General features: G+C 39.0%; 1 protein-coding gene across 1 annotated transcript; it reads left to right on the plus strand.

Annotated features, from left to right (window-relative positions):
• The first annotated feature begins 9,250 nt into the window (after positions 1–9,250).
• LOC128070201 (ferritin heavy chain-like) lies at positions 9,251–9,907 on the plus strand. The gene has a single exon (XM_052663502.1). The coding sequence runs from the start codon at positions 9,251–9,253 to the stop codon at positions 9,905–9,907; it is 657 nt and encodes a 218-aa protein (XP_052519462.1).
• Positions 9,908–16,894: the final 6,987 nt, after the last annotated feature.

Raw genomic sequence — 16,894 nt, forward strand, 5'->3', positions numbered from 1 at the left:
CCTAGTGACCCAGTAGTTAAGAATATGCCTTGCAATGCAGGGGACACTGGTTCGATCCCTGGTTTGGGAAGATCTCACATGCTGCAGAGCAACGAGGCCCGCGAGCCACAACTACTGAAACCCACGTGCCTAGAGCCCATGCTCTGCAACAGAGAAGCCACCGAAATGAGAAACCCACACACCACAGCTGGAGAGTAGCTCCCATGCAGCACAAATAGAGAAAGCCCTCACACAGCAAGAAAGACCCAGCACAGCCAAATAAACAAATAAACAGACATTTCTCCAAAGAAGACATACAGATAGGCAAAAAGCTCATGAAAACATGCTCAATGTTGGTAATAATTAGAGAAATACAAATCAAAACTACAATGATGTATCACCTCACACTGGTCAGAATGGTCATCATCAAAAAATTCTATAAACAATAAATGGTGGAGAGGGTGTGGAGGAAAGAGAACCCTCTTGCAGTGTTGGTGGGAATGTAAATTGGTGCAGCCACAATGGAGAACAGTATGGAGGTTCCTTAAAAAACTAAAAATAGAACAACCATATGACTCAGAAACCCCACTACTGGGCATATACCCTGAGAAAACTATAATTCAAAGACATATGTACCCCAATGTTCATAGCAGGCCTATTCACAATAGTCAGGACACGGAAGCAGCCGAAATGTCCAGTGACACAAATATAGATAAACAAGATCTACATATATACAATGGAATATTACTCACCCACAAAAAGAAATAAAATTAGGACATTTGTAGTGATGTGGATGGACCTAGAGTCTGTCATACTGAGTGAAGTTAAGTCTGAAAGAGAAAAACAAACATGGTCTATTAGTGCATACATATGGAATCTAGGACAACGGTACTGCTGAATCCATCTGCAGGGCAGAAATAGAAATGCAGACATAAAGAATGGACATGTGGACATGAGGGGGAAGAGGAAGGGGGCCAACTGAGAAAGTAGCACAGACATATATACACTATCATGTGTAAAACAGACAGCTAGTGGGAAGCTGCTGTATAGCACAGGGAGCTCAGCTTGGTGCTCTGGGATGGCGTAGAGGAGTGGGATGTGGGTGAGGGAGGGAGGCTGAAGAGGGAGGGGATATATGTATACATATAGCGGATTCACTTGGTTCTACAGCAGAAACAAATACAACACCCCCTCACCTTTGCTCTGGCCATTACCAATCTGTCCTCTACGAGTTTTGGTATTTGGTTGTTGTTCTTGTTTTAGATCTCTCATATAAAGGAGATATATATACATATACAGATACATATACAGTATCTATTTTCTTAGTCTGACTTATTTCTTGTAGCCTAATGCTTTCCATTTGAGGTATTTAAAATCCTAAAAGATAACGCTGTGAAAGTGCTACACTCAATATTCCAACAAATTTGGAAAACTCAGCAGTGGCCACACGACTGGAAAAGGTCAGTTTTCATTCCAATCCCAAAGAAAGGCAATGCCAAAGAATGCTCAAACTACCACACAATTGCACTCATCTCGCACGCTAGTGAAGTAATGCTCAAAATTCTCCAAGCAGGCTTCAGCAGTATGTGAAACATGAACTTCTAGATGTTCAAGCTGGCTTTAGAAAAGGCAGAGGAACCAGAGATCAAACTGCCAACATCTGCTGCATCATGGAAAAAGCAAGAGAGTTCCAGAAAAACATCTATTTCTGCTTTATTGAATATGCCAAAGACTTTGACTGTGTGGATCACAATAAACTGTGGAAAAATCTGAAAGAGATGGGAACACCAGACCACCTGACCTGCCTCTTGAGAAACCTATATGCAGGCCAGGAAGCAACAGTTAGAACTGGACATGAAACAACAGACTGGTTCCAAATAGGAAAAGGAGTATTCAAGGCTGCATATTGTCGCCCTGTTTATTTAACTTATATGCAGAGTACATCATGAGAAACGCTGTGACCTGCCTCTTGAGAAACCTATATGCAGGCCAGGAAGCAACAGTTAGAACTGGACATGAAACAACAGATTGGTTCCAAATAGGAAAAGGAGTATTCAAGGCTGCATATTGTCGCCCTGTTTATTTAACTTATATGCAGAGTACATCATGAGAAATGCTGGGCTGGAAGAAGCACAAGCTGGAATCAAGATTGCTGGGAGAAATATCAATAACCTCAGATATGCAGATGACACCACCCTTATGGCAGAAAGTGAAGAGGAACTAAAAAGCCTCTTGATTAAAGTGAAAGAGGAGAGTGAAAAACTTGGCTTAAAGCTCGCATTCAGTAATCTAAGATCATGGCATCTGGTCCCATCACTTCATGGGAAATAGATGGGGAAACAGTGTCAGACTGTATTTTGGGGGGATTCCAAAATCACTGCAGATGGTGATTTCAGCCATGAAATTAAAAGACACTTACTCCTTGGAAGGAAATTTATGACCAACCTAGATAGCATATTAAAAAGCAGAGACATTACTTTGCCAACAAAGGTTCGTCTAGTCAAGGCTATGGTTTTTCCAGTGGTCATGTATGGATGTGAAAGTTGGACTGTGAAGAAAGCTGAGCGCCAAAGAATTGATGCTTTTGAACTGTGGTGTTGGAGAAGACTCTTGACAGTCACTTGTACTGCAAGAAGATTCAACCAGTCAATTCTAAAGGAAATCAACCTGGGTGTTCATTGGAAGGAATGATGCTGAAGCTGAAACTCTAATACTTTGGCCACCTCATGCGAAGAGTTGACTCATTGCAAAGGACCCTGATGCTGGAGGGATTGGGGCCAGGAGGAGAAGGGGACGACAGAGGATAAGATGGCTGGATGGCATCACCGACTCGATGGACATGAGTTTGGGTAAACTCTGAGAGATCGTGATGGACAGGGAAGCCTGGCATTTTGTGATTCATGGGGTTGCAAAGAGTCGGACACAACTGAGTGACTGAAGTGAACTGATGATAAGTGATGCTGGAAACTTTTTATGTACCTCTTAGCCATTGTGGGATTCCTTGGTGGCTCAGATGGTAAAGCATCTGCAGAAACATCGATTCAGATCTTCTGTCAGTTTTAGTAATCAATTTTTTTTTTTTGCTATTTTGGAGATTAACCCCTTATCACAGGAGTCCCCAACCTGCCCCCCGCCTCAGATCAGCAGCAGCATTAGATTAGAAATAAAGTTCACAAAGTATGTAATGTGCTTGAATCATCCTGAAACCATCCCCCCACACCCAGTCCATGAAAAAATTGTTTTCCACAGATTGATCCCTGGTGCCAAAAAGACTGGGGACCGCTGCCTTATCACATATATCATTTGCAAATATTTTCTCCCATTCAATAGGTTGCCTTTTTATTTTGTTGATAGTTTTACTTTGCCATGCATGAGTCTTTTAGTTTCATGTAGTCCCACCTGTTTATTTTTGCTTTTCTTGCCTTCACTTTGGTGTCAAATACAAAAACTCGCCTCCAAAACTAATGTCAAGGAGTTTACTAATGCCTCTACTTTCTCCTACCACTGTTATGGTTCAAGTCTTTAATCCATTTTGCGTTGATTTTGGTGTATGGTGTAAAATAGTGGTCCAATTTCATTGTTTTCCATGTGGACGTCCCATTTCCCCAATACCATTTACTGCAGAGATTGTCTTTTCTCTATTGTATGTTCCTGGCTCCTTTGCCATAATAAATTGAATTGGATTATTTTTGGGTTCTATTTTCCTCCACTGATCTGTGTGTCTGTTTTTATGCCAATACCACACTGTTCCCGTTAATGTTTCCTACTTTTGTCTCTTCTCAATTGTGATACATTTGGAGTCATACAGTATATATAGCCTTCTTAGATTGGCTTCTTTCACTTAGTAAGATGCATTTATATCTTCCCCATATCTTTCTATATTTTGATACCTCATTTCTCTTTAGTGCTGATTAGTATTTCACTGTCTGTCGGGAGCCAAATTAGGCATTACTGACAAAATGGAGGCACGGCCCTAACCCCTCCCTTTGTTCCGCAGGCACGGACCCAGAATGTAGGAGTTAGGCTTTATGATTCTAACTTGTTTTTTCCTTTCCTCGGCTGAGTTGACTGAAAAGAATATTAAGGTGCTTATTGTTTTTGAGAGGAGCATGAGAAGGCACAAAGCCTTCTGCAGCTGTGCTCAGAGAATAATTCATAAAGTTAATCACTGACATTTGTTCAAGGACTTTTAGACTTTTACAAAGTGAGCACGCAGGCCGCAGCTTGAGGCCATGGGAGGGATTGCTATCTGAAGCCTATTTGTGAGGAAAGTATTTATGGCAAAAGAGTTTGCTGAATTTAGGTCTTAGAAATAATTAAAATAGTTAGAAGCTAAAGATTTAAGGAATGTTGTAATGTTAGCATATTCTACTATAGCTTATAGAAATTAGGGGCTGTAGAGATATTTTTAGCTAGAAGCCCTTTCTAAGAAATAGTGAGCTTAGGATACTAGGGGCAAACAGGACTTAAAAAGATAAGAAATAAACCAAGGAATGTGGTATGCAGCCCAGGCATTAGCATGAGTTACAGTGTATTCACAAGGACACATGAGAAAAAGTAGATAAGAGAATTGCTGAGGCAGAAACTCCTTTTGAGGGGCAATAATGATGTATGGAGACAACAAATCTGGGTCAGTGAAAACTGAAAATATCAAACCTCTGACCTAATGCTTTTGTAAAAGTATAAAAGAAAATCATAAGCTTAAAATAAACAGGCAGTCCAAGAAAACTGAGAGGCTGCCTCAGTCTCTCACCAACACCACTCACCCCTTCAGGTTAAATCCCTGGCTGCTGGAGCTAGACTCCGACAACTCTCTGATTGTATCATAATTTATTTTATCTCTATACTTATGGAAGGACACCTTGGGCATTGTGAATAAAGCTGCTACAAACATCTGCATGCAGGTTTTTGTGTTAACGCCCTTGATGACATGCGTTATGGAGCATCATTTCATATGCTTGTTTGCCATTTGTATATCTTCTTTGATGAGCTCTTAAGGTCTCTGTCCCATTTTAAAACTACATTACTTGTTTTCTTATTGTTAGGTGTTAAGAGTTATTTGTCTATTTTGGATAACAGTCCTTGATCATGTGTCTTCTGCAAATATTTTCTCCCAATCTGTGTCTTGTCTTCTCATTCCTTTAATATTGTCTTTCACAGGGCAGAAGTTTTTAATTTTAATCAAATACTGTTTATCAATTACATACCCAAAGTCATCTGAGCTTTCTCCACTGTTCTTTTCTAGAAGCTTTATAACTTGACATTTTACATTTAGGTCTGTGATCCATTTTAAACTAAATTTTATAAACGATGTACAGTGTGTGTCATTTCTCTGCATGTGGATGTCCAGTTGTTTCAGCACCATTTCTTGAAAATACTATCTTTGCTCCATTCTACTGCCTTTTCTTCTTTGCTAAAGATCATTTGATCATGTTTATATGGTTGTATTTCTGGACTTCCTGGTGGTGGTTTAGTATATCCATTTGGGGGGTCCTAACACCACTTGGCAGAGAAAGCAATGGCAACCCACTCCAGTACTCTTGCCTGGAAAATCCCATGGATGGAAGAGCCTGGTAGGCTGCAGTCCATGGGGTTGCTAAGAGTCAGACATGACTGAGCGACTTCACTTTAATGCATTGGAGAAGAAAATGGCAACCCACTCCAGTGTTCTTGCCTGGAGAATCTCAGGGATGGGGGACCCTGGTGGGCTGCCATCTATGGGGTTGCACAGAGTCAGACAAGACTGAAGCGACTTAGCAGCAGCAGCAGCAGCAACACTGCTTGGAGATCAAAGTGTGTGTGTTCAGTCATGTCTGACTCTTTGCAACCCCATGGAATGCTCCTCTGTTCATGGAATTCTTTAGGCAAGAATACTGGAATGGGCTGCCATTCTTGTCTCCAAGGTATCTTCCCAACCCAGGGATCCAACCAATGTCTCCTGCATGGCAGGCAGATTCTTTACCTATTCCCTAGTTTATTCACTGAGCTATTTGGCTATTCTTTCACCAATATCATGCTGTCTCAACTACCATTGCTTTATAGTAAGTCTTGAGGTCGAGTAATGTCAGTTTTCCAATTTTATTGTTCTCCTTTAATAGTGTATTCGCTCTTCTGTTTTTTCTTTTTGCCTCTGCTTACCAGTTTTAGAATAATTTTAGTGATATCCACACAATAACTTGCTGTGATTTTTACCATCTGCTTTTGTAATAAAATTTTACTGGAACTGACCCGTGACCATTTATTTACATATAGCCTGTTACTGGATTTATTCTACAAAGTAGGCGAGACAGTGTCCACCAAGACAGCTACCAATCCCTTCCTACTTGATTAAGCTCCATTCAAGTGTCCTGAGTACAAATTATAACACTTTTCCAAAATGAAAGAAGTTTTACTTTATATCAATTGATATATTGATATATTTATTGATAAATTGTATAAACTTACTTTACATCAAATTAATCAATTTACTTTATATCAATTATGCCACCTTGCACAAATAGTATTTATGGTTATTTTAAGCAAGATGCAACCAACCTTTGACTTCTTCTTTCCCAAGTTATTCATCTTTCATAGTTAATAAAATTAATTGGCAGTGGAATTACACAGCATAGATAATGCATTTTAGCGATGTGTCTTCCACCTTCCCCTGTGACAATTTCAATAGAATACTTTTTGCATGGAACTTCCCAATTTGTGTGTGTTCTACCTATTTATTTTCGCCAGAAGTTTGAGTTTCTTAATCTTATTGTATAGATGAAGAAATTAAAGATGTTAAGTGACTTGTGTGATGGTCCATCCATTTTCCCTAGAACATTCAAGTTGATGAGGTGGCTCTTAAGTTTTTGAACAACTTCTAGATAGCCAACCACCTCTCGGTGAATGCCCCAACTTGCAGATATTTCTGTTTTATGTTCTCAACACAGGCAGTTTTTGCAGTTTGGATTGTGGTTTTTGTCCCTCATCTCTGATTATCTTTCCTGTCATGCTTGTTCAAAGAAAGGAAGAAGCCATGTGAATGCTGTGTATAAATGTTGCTGGGTCCTCCTCAGCAATACAAACTCACTGGGAACATAACCACCTTCCAAATGTTACTAGGCAGGTTCTGAACTGATTAATTAGATACAAAATGCTTGGCTCTACTATTTTCAATTATGCACAGGGTCCTTCAGCCTTGAGTCTGGACACATCTAAGAAGGTGATTAGTTGGATACCACAGGAAGTACACACACTGTTGCCCACAACTGCTTCCTAGTCCCCACACAGAGCAGTAGCAAGAGAGGGGGTAAATGTTTTTAGATCAGAGCAGGGTGTGTGGAAGCTTCTGTCACAAGTTGGGACAGTACCCACAGGTCAGTAGAAAAACCCAGGAAGAACAAGGAGATTCCAAATCCAGCAGTTCACCAAAAATATGAGTTGATTCTCTCCAATTTCACTAATGACTGGCCAGAGTAGAAGTTGTCCCACCACTTATCTCCCTGGCTTTCTAAATTCACACAGATGAATGTTTAAAAAGGAATCTAAAAACCAATCATGAATTAAAAATCATCAAATGTTTGAAGAAAAACTTGAAAAAATAAACTATAAAGAAGAAATATCAAACTGAATAAATGAAAGAAAGAGCTCTTATACTCAAAAGATTACACAAGCCAAAAGTCAGAAACATTCTACAAAATAACTGGCTTATGATTCTGAAAAGTGTCAAGGCATGCAAGAGAAGGAGAGACTCAAGAATTACACCAGACTGAAGGAAGCTAACAGTCATGATAACTAACTGTAGCATGAGATTCTAGATTGGGTCCTTTTACTGCATAAGGCATTTGGGGGATAACTGGAAAAAAAATAATTTGAATGGCATCTGAGTATTTGATGGTAGTAATGCATCAAAGTTCATTCCTCAATTTTGCCTGTTGTATTGTAGCTACAGGAGAATTTCCATGTTTTCAGAAATTAGACACTGAAGTATTTCGGCTGATGAAACATCAGGTCAACAACTTATTCTCACATGGTTCAGAAACTACAAGTTCTTTGCACTATCCTTGTAACTTTTCTGAAACTTCGAAAATATTTCAAAATAAAAATATGTAACAAAAACCTTACTTAAACTCAAAGATAAAGCATTAGTAGAGTAAGACAAAAACTTCAGAATAAATACACTTAATATCCTCAGGCAGTTATATATATATGTATATATATATATATATAATCCATAAAGATAAACTAGAGATCATGAAAATGAAAACACTTATTGTTGGAATAAAAAGTCCAATAAATAGAAGAATAGAATAGGCACTGCTGAATAGCAAATTAGAGAGATGGTTAATTGTCAAAGCAATCCTGCCGCAATACAATAGGACCAAGGGAGGACAGAAATTGCAACCAGCTAGTAAAGGAACAAAGAGGAAATTCTCAAAGAAGTAATAGGTAGAAAATATATGAGAAAATAAAATAATATATAATAAGGCATATAACAGATAGGGAAATTCCCAGAATGACCAACCCAGGAGTTTGAGCCTTGACTTTTAGAAAATAGAGGCTGAGACTCAGCTTAAATGCTGTTAAGATGCTGATATTGATAGAATGTGTGAACTCACAGCAATAAGGGGGAGAAAAATGAAACACCAGGCAGGGAAAGATGTGAAGAAATGTAATCCTACGTGTTTATCACACTGGCCACTGCTTCCTAATGAGCCACAAAGACTCAGCAGATCATTCACTGAACAGGCTTGTCTAGAGATTTAGAATCTGAAATCATTCCTCAGGTCACTTGGCAGTGTGGAAGAGGGTAGCATTGGTATTTATCTTACAGGCTCTCTTCAACCCCCCATTTCTCATTGGTCAAAGCCCACCCTGAAAAGGCTTCTTCCACACGTAAATGACATCTTATCCAGCCTCTCATCAGCCCCTCAGGAGACTAGCTTCTACACACTGTAGTCTGACTATTTCACTTGAATCAGAAAGTAGAGGTGAGAAGGACCTGGAGAGAGACAAGGAGTGGAGCTTTTCTGGGTTATTTTCCAGGACCTGATTGTTGAAATTGTCTTATAGTCCCTTCTCAACAGCCATTACGTCACCAGGAGAAAGAAGGAGGGTCAAGACCATAGACCCCGCCTGCCCACAGATCCCGCCCACCCACGTGACCTCTTCTTAACCAATCTCAAGCCCAGGCACTGACCTGGCCCAACGGACGCCATTACCCATCCATCCTAGAGCCCGCACGCAGCCACCTGTCGTCTGGCCCAGAGCCCGCCTCTGGTCGCCCACATCATCCACCATGGGAAGGCTCCGAGGAGGCCGCTGGCGCTCGCGCCCCCGCCGATGCCAGCCCCGCACACCTGCCGACCGAGCCCCCATTCCCTGGGCCCTGGAGTCGCCCGCCATGATGCCCACACCGCCCTCACAGGTTCGTCAGAACTACCGCCTTGAGTGTGAGGCCGCGCTCAACAGCCACACTGCCCTGGAGTTCCACGCCTCCTTCCAGTGCCTGGCCGTGGCCTTCTACCTCGACCGTGATGATGTGGGCTTGAAGCACTTCTACCGCTTCTTCCTGCTCCGCTCTCACGAGCACAGCAAGACAGCCGAGAGCCTGATGTCCCTGCAGAACCGGCGTGGGGGCCGCGTCTCCTTCCTCGACATCAGAAAGCCCGAGACCCAGCAGTGGGAGAGCGCACTCCAGGCCATGCAAGACACCCTGCACCTGGAGAAGAGCGTCAACCAGAGCCTGCTCGACCTGCACAAGCTGGCCACCGACAACAGCGACGCCCACCTGTGCCACTTCCTGGGGACCGGCTACCTGGACCAGCAGGTCAAGTTCATCAAGGAGCTGGGAGACCATGTCAGCAACCTGAGCAACGTGGGGTCCCCGGAAGGCAGCCTGGCAGAGTACGTCTTTGACAAGCTCACCTTGGGCGACGGCGACAAGGAGGACTGATCCTAGACTGGACTTTCCCCTGAGTCCCGGGTGACTGCCCAAGGTCACCCTGCCTGCCATGAAGTCTGCAGTATTGCCCTTGCAGAAAAACTTCACTGAAGTGTTTTTCTTGCAGTATTGGCAGTTCTTCACATAAAGTTACTGGTTCTTCAAATAAAGTTAATAGTTCATGCATAAATATACGTCTCTAATTTTTATGTGCAAATCTCTCACTTTTGAACTTTAAAACAGGTATACAAGAGTCTCTCCAGCTACCCAGGTCCCATCCACGTGCAGCTTAGGATCTTCACCGATGGAGAGGGAAGGTGTTCCATGGGGCCATGGAAAACACAAAATCATTCCTCCCCTAGTAAAACAATGTTGGGTTGGGGTTGGTCTGGGGCCCTGGTGAGTGTGGATGCCTGAGCAGAGTTGAAGTATAAAAACATGGCCTGAAAATCATGATTGGGGTTGAACTGGGCAAAGAGTGAAGGGGCTGGGGTTGGGCAAGGGTTGAAGTGAAGGCAGTTTTCACTTTATGTGAAATGTTACTGCTTAATTCTGGGTAGCAAGATGGGGGGTCCAGAAGTCAGCTTGGCCAAATCCCTCTTTGACAAGTTCAAAGTGAAGAGCAGCCCTGGTGAATGGAGGCTAGAATTATCTGGCTTCAGAAGGGATAAACTGCCTATTTTCTGCTCTGTTGCCATCTCATTTCCATGAGCTATGTAATCACTATTACATACGTGATTTCATTTAGGCAATATTCCTGTAGGATGAATGGCATTATCCCTGTTTTATTTTTTTTAATTGATAGGTTTATATGTGGTGTTTGTTTTTTCAGGTGTTCAGACCCTGAGTCCATGTTCTCTGTTGTTTCCAGCCCCAAATGACTTATTTCATACTTGATGGTCACTAAACACATAGGTCTCTTAATCCTGACCTGGCACACTTTAAAGTCAAAATTAGGCTTCCTGAAAGAGTTATCTGTGCTTTTTTTTTTTCTTCCCTGGAAGAGTGAATTTCTTTGTGTTAAGTTTTAGAAGTAGTAAAACATCCATAAGATTCAGAAATTGAAGTATATAGAAACATTTATTATGAACTATTCATTCTGTCACTGTTCCCAGGCTCCCAATCGTCTCTATCCAATGGATATTTCTATGGAGAGACAGGTCTGTGGGGTTTCTTTCTTTGATAGTGATGCTGAAATCACCCAATTCAATGACTTTAATATATTTACAGAGCTGTACAACCCATCATCACAATGAATTTTAGAACATTTTCATCACACCCCAGATACTGCATGCCCATTTACAGTCTCTCTGTAATACTATCCCCAGATAGACCCTGGTAAATACTGGTCTAGTCTAGGTCTCTAGACATCTGCCTTTTCAAGACATTTACTATAAATGGAAACATACAATATGCGTTCTTTTCTGTTGGATTTCTTTCATTTGGGATAGTGTTTTTGCAGTTTACCTGTGTTAGATATTGCTACTTCATTCTTTTTTATTGCTGAATAATATTCTACTCCATAGATACGGTACTTCTGTTCATTCACCAGTTGGAAGACATTTGAGTTGTTTTACTTTAGGCTTTAGGGAATATTGCTACTGTGAACTTTCATATACATATTTAAAAAGAATGTTTTAACTTCTCTTGGCAAGATACTTTACAACTGAGATTGCAATGGCATACGGTAAACCTATATTTAACTTCATGAGAAACTGCCAATCTAAATAAAAATAAACGTAAACAAGTGGGGCCTAGTTAAAAGCTTTTGCACAGCAGAGGAAACTATAAGCAAGGTGAAAAGACAACCCTCATAATGGGCGAAAATAATAGCCAATGAAACAACTGACAAAGGATTAATTTCTAAAATATACAAGCAGCTCATACAACTCAATACCAGAAAAAGAAACAATGCAACCAAAAAATGGAAAAAGACCTAAACAGACATTTCTCCAAAGAACACATAAAGATGGGTAACAAACACATGAAAAGATGGTAAACACTGCTCATTATTGGAGAAATGCAAATCAAAACTACAATGATGTATCACCTCACACAGGTCAGAATGGCCATCATCAAAATGTCTGCAAGCAATAAATGCTGGAGAAGGTGTGGAGAAAAAGGAACCCTCTTGCACTACTGGTGGGAATGCAAATTGATACAGCCACTATGGAAAATGGTATCAAGATTTCATTAAAGACTAGGTATAAAACCACCATAAGACCCAGCAATCCCATGCTTAGGCATACACCCTGAGGAAAGAAAGTGAAGTAAAGTCGCTCAGTCGTGTCCCACTCTTTGTGACCTCATGGATGGAGGAGCTTGGCAGGCTACAGTCGATGGGATTTTCCAGGCAAGAATATTGGAGCAGTTGCCATTTCCTTCTGCAGGAAATCTTCCCGACCCAGGGATCAAACATGGTTCTCCCATATGGCAGGCATACTCTTAACCATCTGAGCCGCTAGGGAATTCCAGCAACCCTGAGGAAACCAAAATTGAAAAAGACACATATATCCCATTGTTCATTGCAGCACTATTTACAATAGCTAGAACATGGAAGCAACCTAGGTGTCCATTGACAGATGATTGTATAAAGAAGTTGTGGTACATATACACCATGTAATATTACTCAGCCATAAAAAGGAACACATTTGAGTCAGTTCTAATGAGGTGGATGAACCTAGAGCCTATTATACAGAGTGAAGTCAGAAAGAGAAAGATAAGTATACAAACACATATATATGGAATCGAGAAAGATGGCACCGAACAATTTATGCAGGGCAACAATGGAGAAACTGACACAAAGAATAGACTGATGGACACAGTGACAGGGAAGGAGAGGGTGAGATGTATGGAGAGAGTAACGGTGAAACTTACATTACCCTATGTAAAACAGATAACCAATGGGAATTTGCTGTATATCTCAGGGAATGCAAACAGGAGCTCTGTATCAATCAAGAGGGGTGGGATGTGGAGGGAGATGGGAGATGGGTTCAAGAAGGAGGGGACACAGGTATCCATATGGCTGATTCATGTTGAGGTTTGACAGAAAACAACAAAATTCTGTAAAGCAATTTTCCTTCAATTAAAAAATAAATTAAAAAAAGAAACTGCAATTCTGTTTTCCAAAGTGTCCACATAATTTCTCATTTCCATTAGCAATGTGTGAAGGTCCAATTTCTGTAATGTTTTGGCAATACACAAATCTGCCTATTTACTTTAACTCATAGTCATTCTACTCGGTCTTAATTAGTACCTTATTGTGATTTTTAAAAAAATTCTCTAATTACTAATGGAGCTGAGTATATCTTTATTTGTTTATTTATAGACAGTAACAAGAACCCATATGAAGAAATAAAGAATATTGTTAAAAGTAACTACATAAATAAATATAAAAGCCACTATTATTGTATATTTCACTGAGAACTCTTCTTTTATCCTGTAGGATGTTTAAAAAGTCATAAATATTTGTCATAAATGTATAGTAATGGGAACACTATATATTTAAGATTTAATTTCTGACAACAACATAAAAGGGGGAATATGGAGCTGTGTAGTGGCATATTTTGTACACTTGAAACTAATTTACTACTAATTCAAAATACACTGCTCTACACTGAAGATATTAAATGCAATCTGCAAGGTAGTCATTTAAAAAGTAAATAAAAATAAACACAGAAAATTAATGAGAGGGAATCAGAATGGTTCACTACAAAAAATCAAACTTGAAAGAAGTTACCAATAGAGGGAATGAGGAACAAAAATAAGATACACAGAAAATAAAGAGCAGAAGTAAGTCTTCCCTTGTTACTAATTACTTAATTGAAAGGAATGCATGTAAAGCCTTGCTTAGAGGAAAATTTATTACTATAAGAGCCTAAACTTATAAAGAAACATTTCAAATACTACTTTACATCTTAAACTAGATGAACTAGCACAAAGAAGGAAATAAAAAAGTTTAGGATGGAGATATATGAAGTAGAGAATGGGAAAACAAAGTAGCAAATCAATGAAACTGATAGTTCTTTCCTTCAAAATATCAACAACAGTAAAAATCTTTAGGTTATACTAAAGAAGTAAAACAAGGAACTAAAACCTGGAATGAATATGGGGACATTACTACTGATTTTACAAAAAATAAAGTATCTATAAAAATGCGAAGAAAATTGTGTCAAGAAATGTGATAACCTAGTTGAAACAGACAAATCACTAGAAACCAAAAGTACCAAAACTTAAGAAATAATCTGAAAAGACCAATAACAAGTAAAGAGATTGAATCAGTAATAAATACCTTCTCAACAAAGAAAAGTCCAGGATGAATCCTACCTAACCTTTAAAGAAGAAAGTGAAGGGCTGGAAAAAGGTATTTCACACAAATGGAGACCAAAAAAAAGCAAGAGTAGCAATAGTCATAACAGATGAAATAGACTTTAAAATAAAGGCTGTGAAAAGAGATAAAGAAGGACACTACATAATGACCAAAGGATCAATCCAAGAAGAAGATATAACAAGTATAAATAAATAGGCACCCAACATAGGAGCACTGCAACATGTAAGACAAATGCTAACAAGTATGAAAGGGGAAATTAACAATAACACAATAATAGTGGGAGACTTTAATACCCGACTTACACCTATGGATAGATCAGCTAAACAGAAAATTAACAAGGAAACACAAACTTTAAATGACACAATGGACCAGTTAGACATAATTGATATCTATAGGGCATTTCATTACAAAACAGTGAATTTCACCTTTTTCTCAAGTGCACACAGAACCTTCTCCAGGATAGATCAGATCATGGGCCATAAATCCAGCCTTGCTAAATTCAAAAAAATTGAAATCATTCCAATCATCTTTTATGACCACAATGCAGCAAGATTAGCTGTCAATTACAGGGGAAAAAAACTATTAAAAATTCCAACATCTGGAGGCTAAACCACATGCTTCTGAATAACCAACAAATCATAGAAGAAATCAAAAAAAGAAATAAAAATCTGCATAGAAATGAATGAAAATGAAAATACATCAACCCAAAATCTATGGGAAACTGTAAAAGCAGTGCTAAGGGGAAGGTTCATAGCAATACAGGCTTACCTCAAGAAACAAGAAAAAAGTCAAATAAATAACCTAACTGTACACCTAAAGCAACTAGAAAAGGAAGAAATGAAGAACCCCAGGGTTAGTAGAAGGAAAGAAATCATAAAAATTAGGGCAGAGATCAATGGAACAGAAACAAAAGACACAGATGTATAGAACAGTCTTTTGGACTCTGTGGGAGAAAGCAGGGGTGGGATGATCTGAAGAGAATAGCATAGAAACATGTATATTATCATATGTGAAACAGATTGCCAGTCCAGGTTGCATGCATGAGACAGGGTGCTCCGGGCTGGTGCACTGGGATGACCCAGAGGGATGGGATGGGCAGGGACATGGGAGGGGGGTTTAGGATGGGGAACACATGTACACCCATGGCTGATTCATGTCAACGTATGGCTAAAACCACTACAATATTGTAAAGTAATTAGCCTCCAATTAAAACAAATAAATTAAAATTAAAAAAAATAAAAAATAAATAAAGAAGAATACTACTTCTTCCTAAATTCTTCCAAAAAATAAAAGGAACACTTCTTAACTTATTCTATAAGACAAGTATTAACTGATACCAAAGTCAGATACTGACATCAAAAGAAAAGTATAGAACAATATCCCCTATGAGTACAGATATAAAACACTCTCAACAGAGTATTGGCAAACTGAATGCAGTGGCATATTAAAAGTATCATATACCGTGGCCAAGTAGAATTTTCCCTAGGAATGCCAGGTTGGTTCCATACACAAAAATCAACTAATCTTATTAACAGAATGATTATAAGAAAAAGCACACAATCATTTCAACAGACACACACAAAAAAATTGGCAAAATCAAATACCATTTCATCATTAAAACATTCCACAAGCTATAAAGAAAAGGGAACTTCCTCAATATGATAAAGGGCAGTTTTGAAAAACTCAAAGCTAACACCATACTCAAAGGTGAAACAACAAAAGCTTCCCCTTTAAGGTCAGGAAAAAGGAAAGAATGTCAGCTTTTGCTATTTCCATTCAACCAGACATTCTAGCCTTAGCATGTAGGCAAGGAGGAAAAGACATTCTAATTAAAATGGAAGGAGTAAAATTATTCACAGATGATACAACCTTATATAAAGAGAATCCCAAAGGAAAGAAAAAATTAGGAGCAATAAGTTCGGGAAAATTGCAGAGCACAGCTTCAACACACAAAAATAAATTGTATTGTATACCTGATCAATGAATAATCTGAAAATGAAATTAAGAAAACAACTCCACTAAGAGCATCAGAAAGAAGAAAATACTTAAGAATAAGTTTAACCAAGAAGATCCAAGACTTTTACTGTGAAAACCACAAACATTGCTAAAATAATTTAAACTAGATCAATACGAGTGAGAAGACATCTTTTGTTCATTTATGGGAAAATTTAATATTGTAAATATGGTAAAGTCCCCCAAAGAGTTCACAGATTCAATGTAATTTCACAGATTCAATGTAATTTCTCTCAAAATCCCCCCAAAAATGTATTATAATGAATTTTGGAATATTTTCTCTGTCCCCCAAATAAACCTTATTCCACTTAGCTAGCATTTCCCAAGGCTATTGGGAAAAGGCTACTGCCTTATTTTTGCAGGAATGAACATGCTGATCTTAAATACATACAAGTGAAAATAAAAAAGGTGATCAAATAGACAATTAAAATTTAAAACTAAAAGACAAACTGCAAATGGGAAAAACATTACAATATGTATCTGTGACAAAGGACTTACATAAGTATGTTTAATTTTATTTGTCAACTTGACTGGACCAAGGGATGCCCAGATATTTGGGCAAATATTATTATGAGTGTGTCCCTGAGGGTGTTTCTGGATAAGATTAACCTTTGAATCAGTAGAATAAATAAAGAAAGCAGAGACTTCCCTAATGG

The sequence above is a fragment of the Budorcas taxicolor genome, chromosome X (assembly GCF_023091745.1).
Source record: "Budorcas taxicolor isolate Tak-1 chromosome X, Takin1.1, whole genome shotgun sequence".
Taxonomy (NCBI): Eukaryota; Metazoa; Chordata; class Mammalia; order Artiodactyla; family Bovidae; genus Budorcas; species Budorcas taxicolor.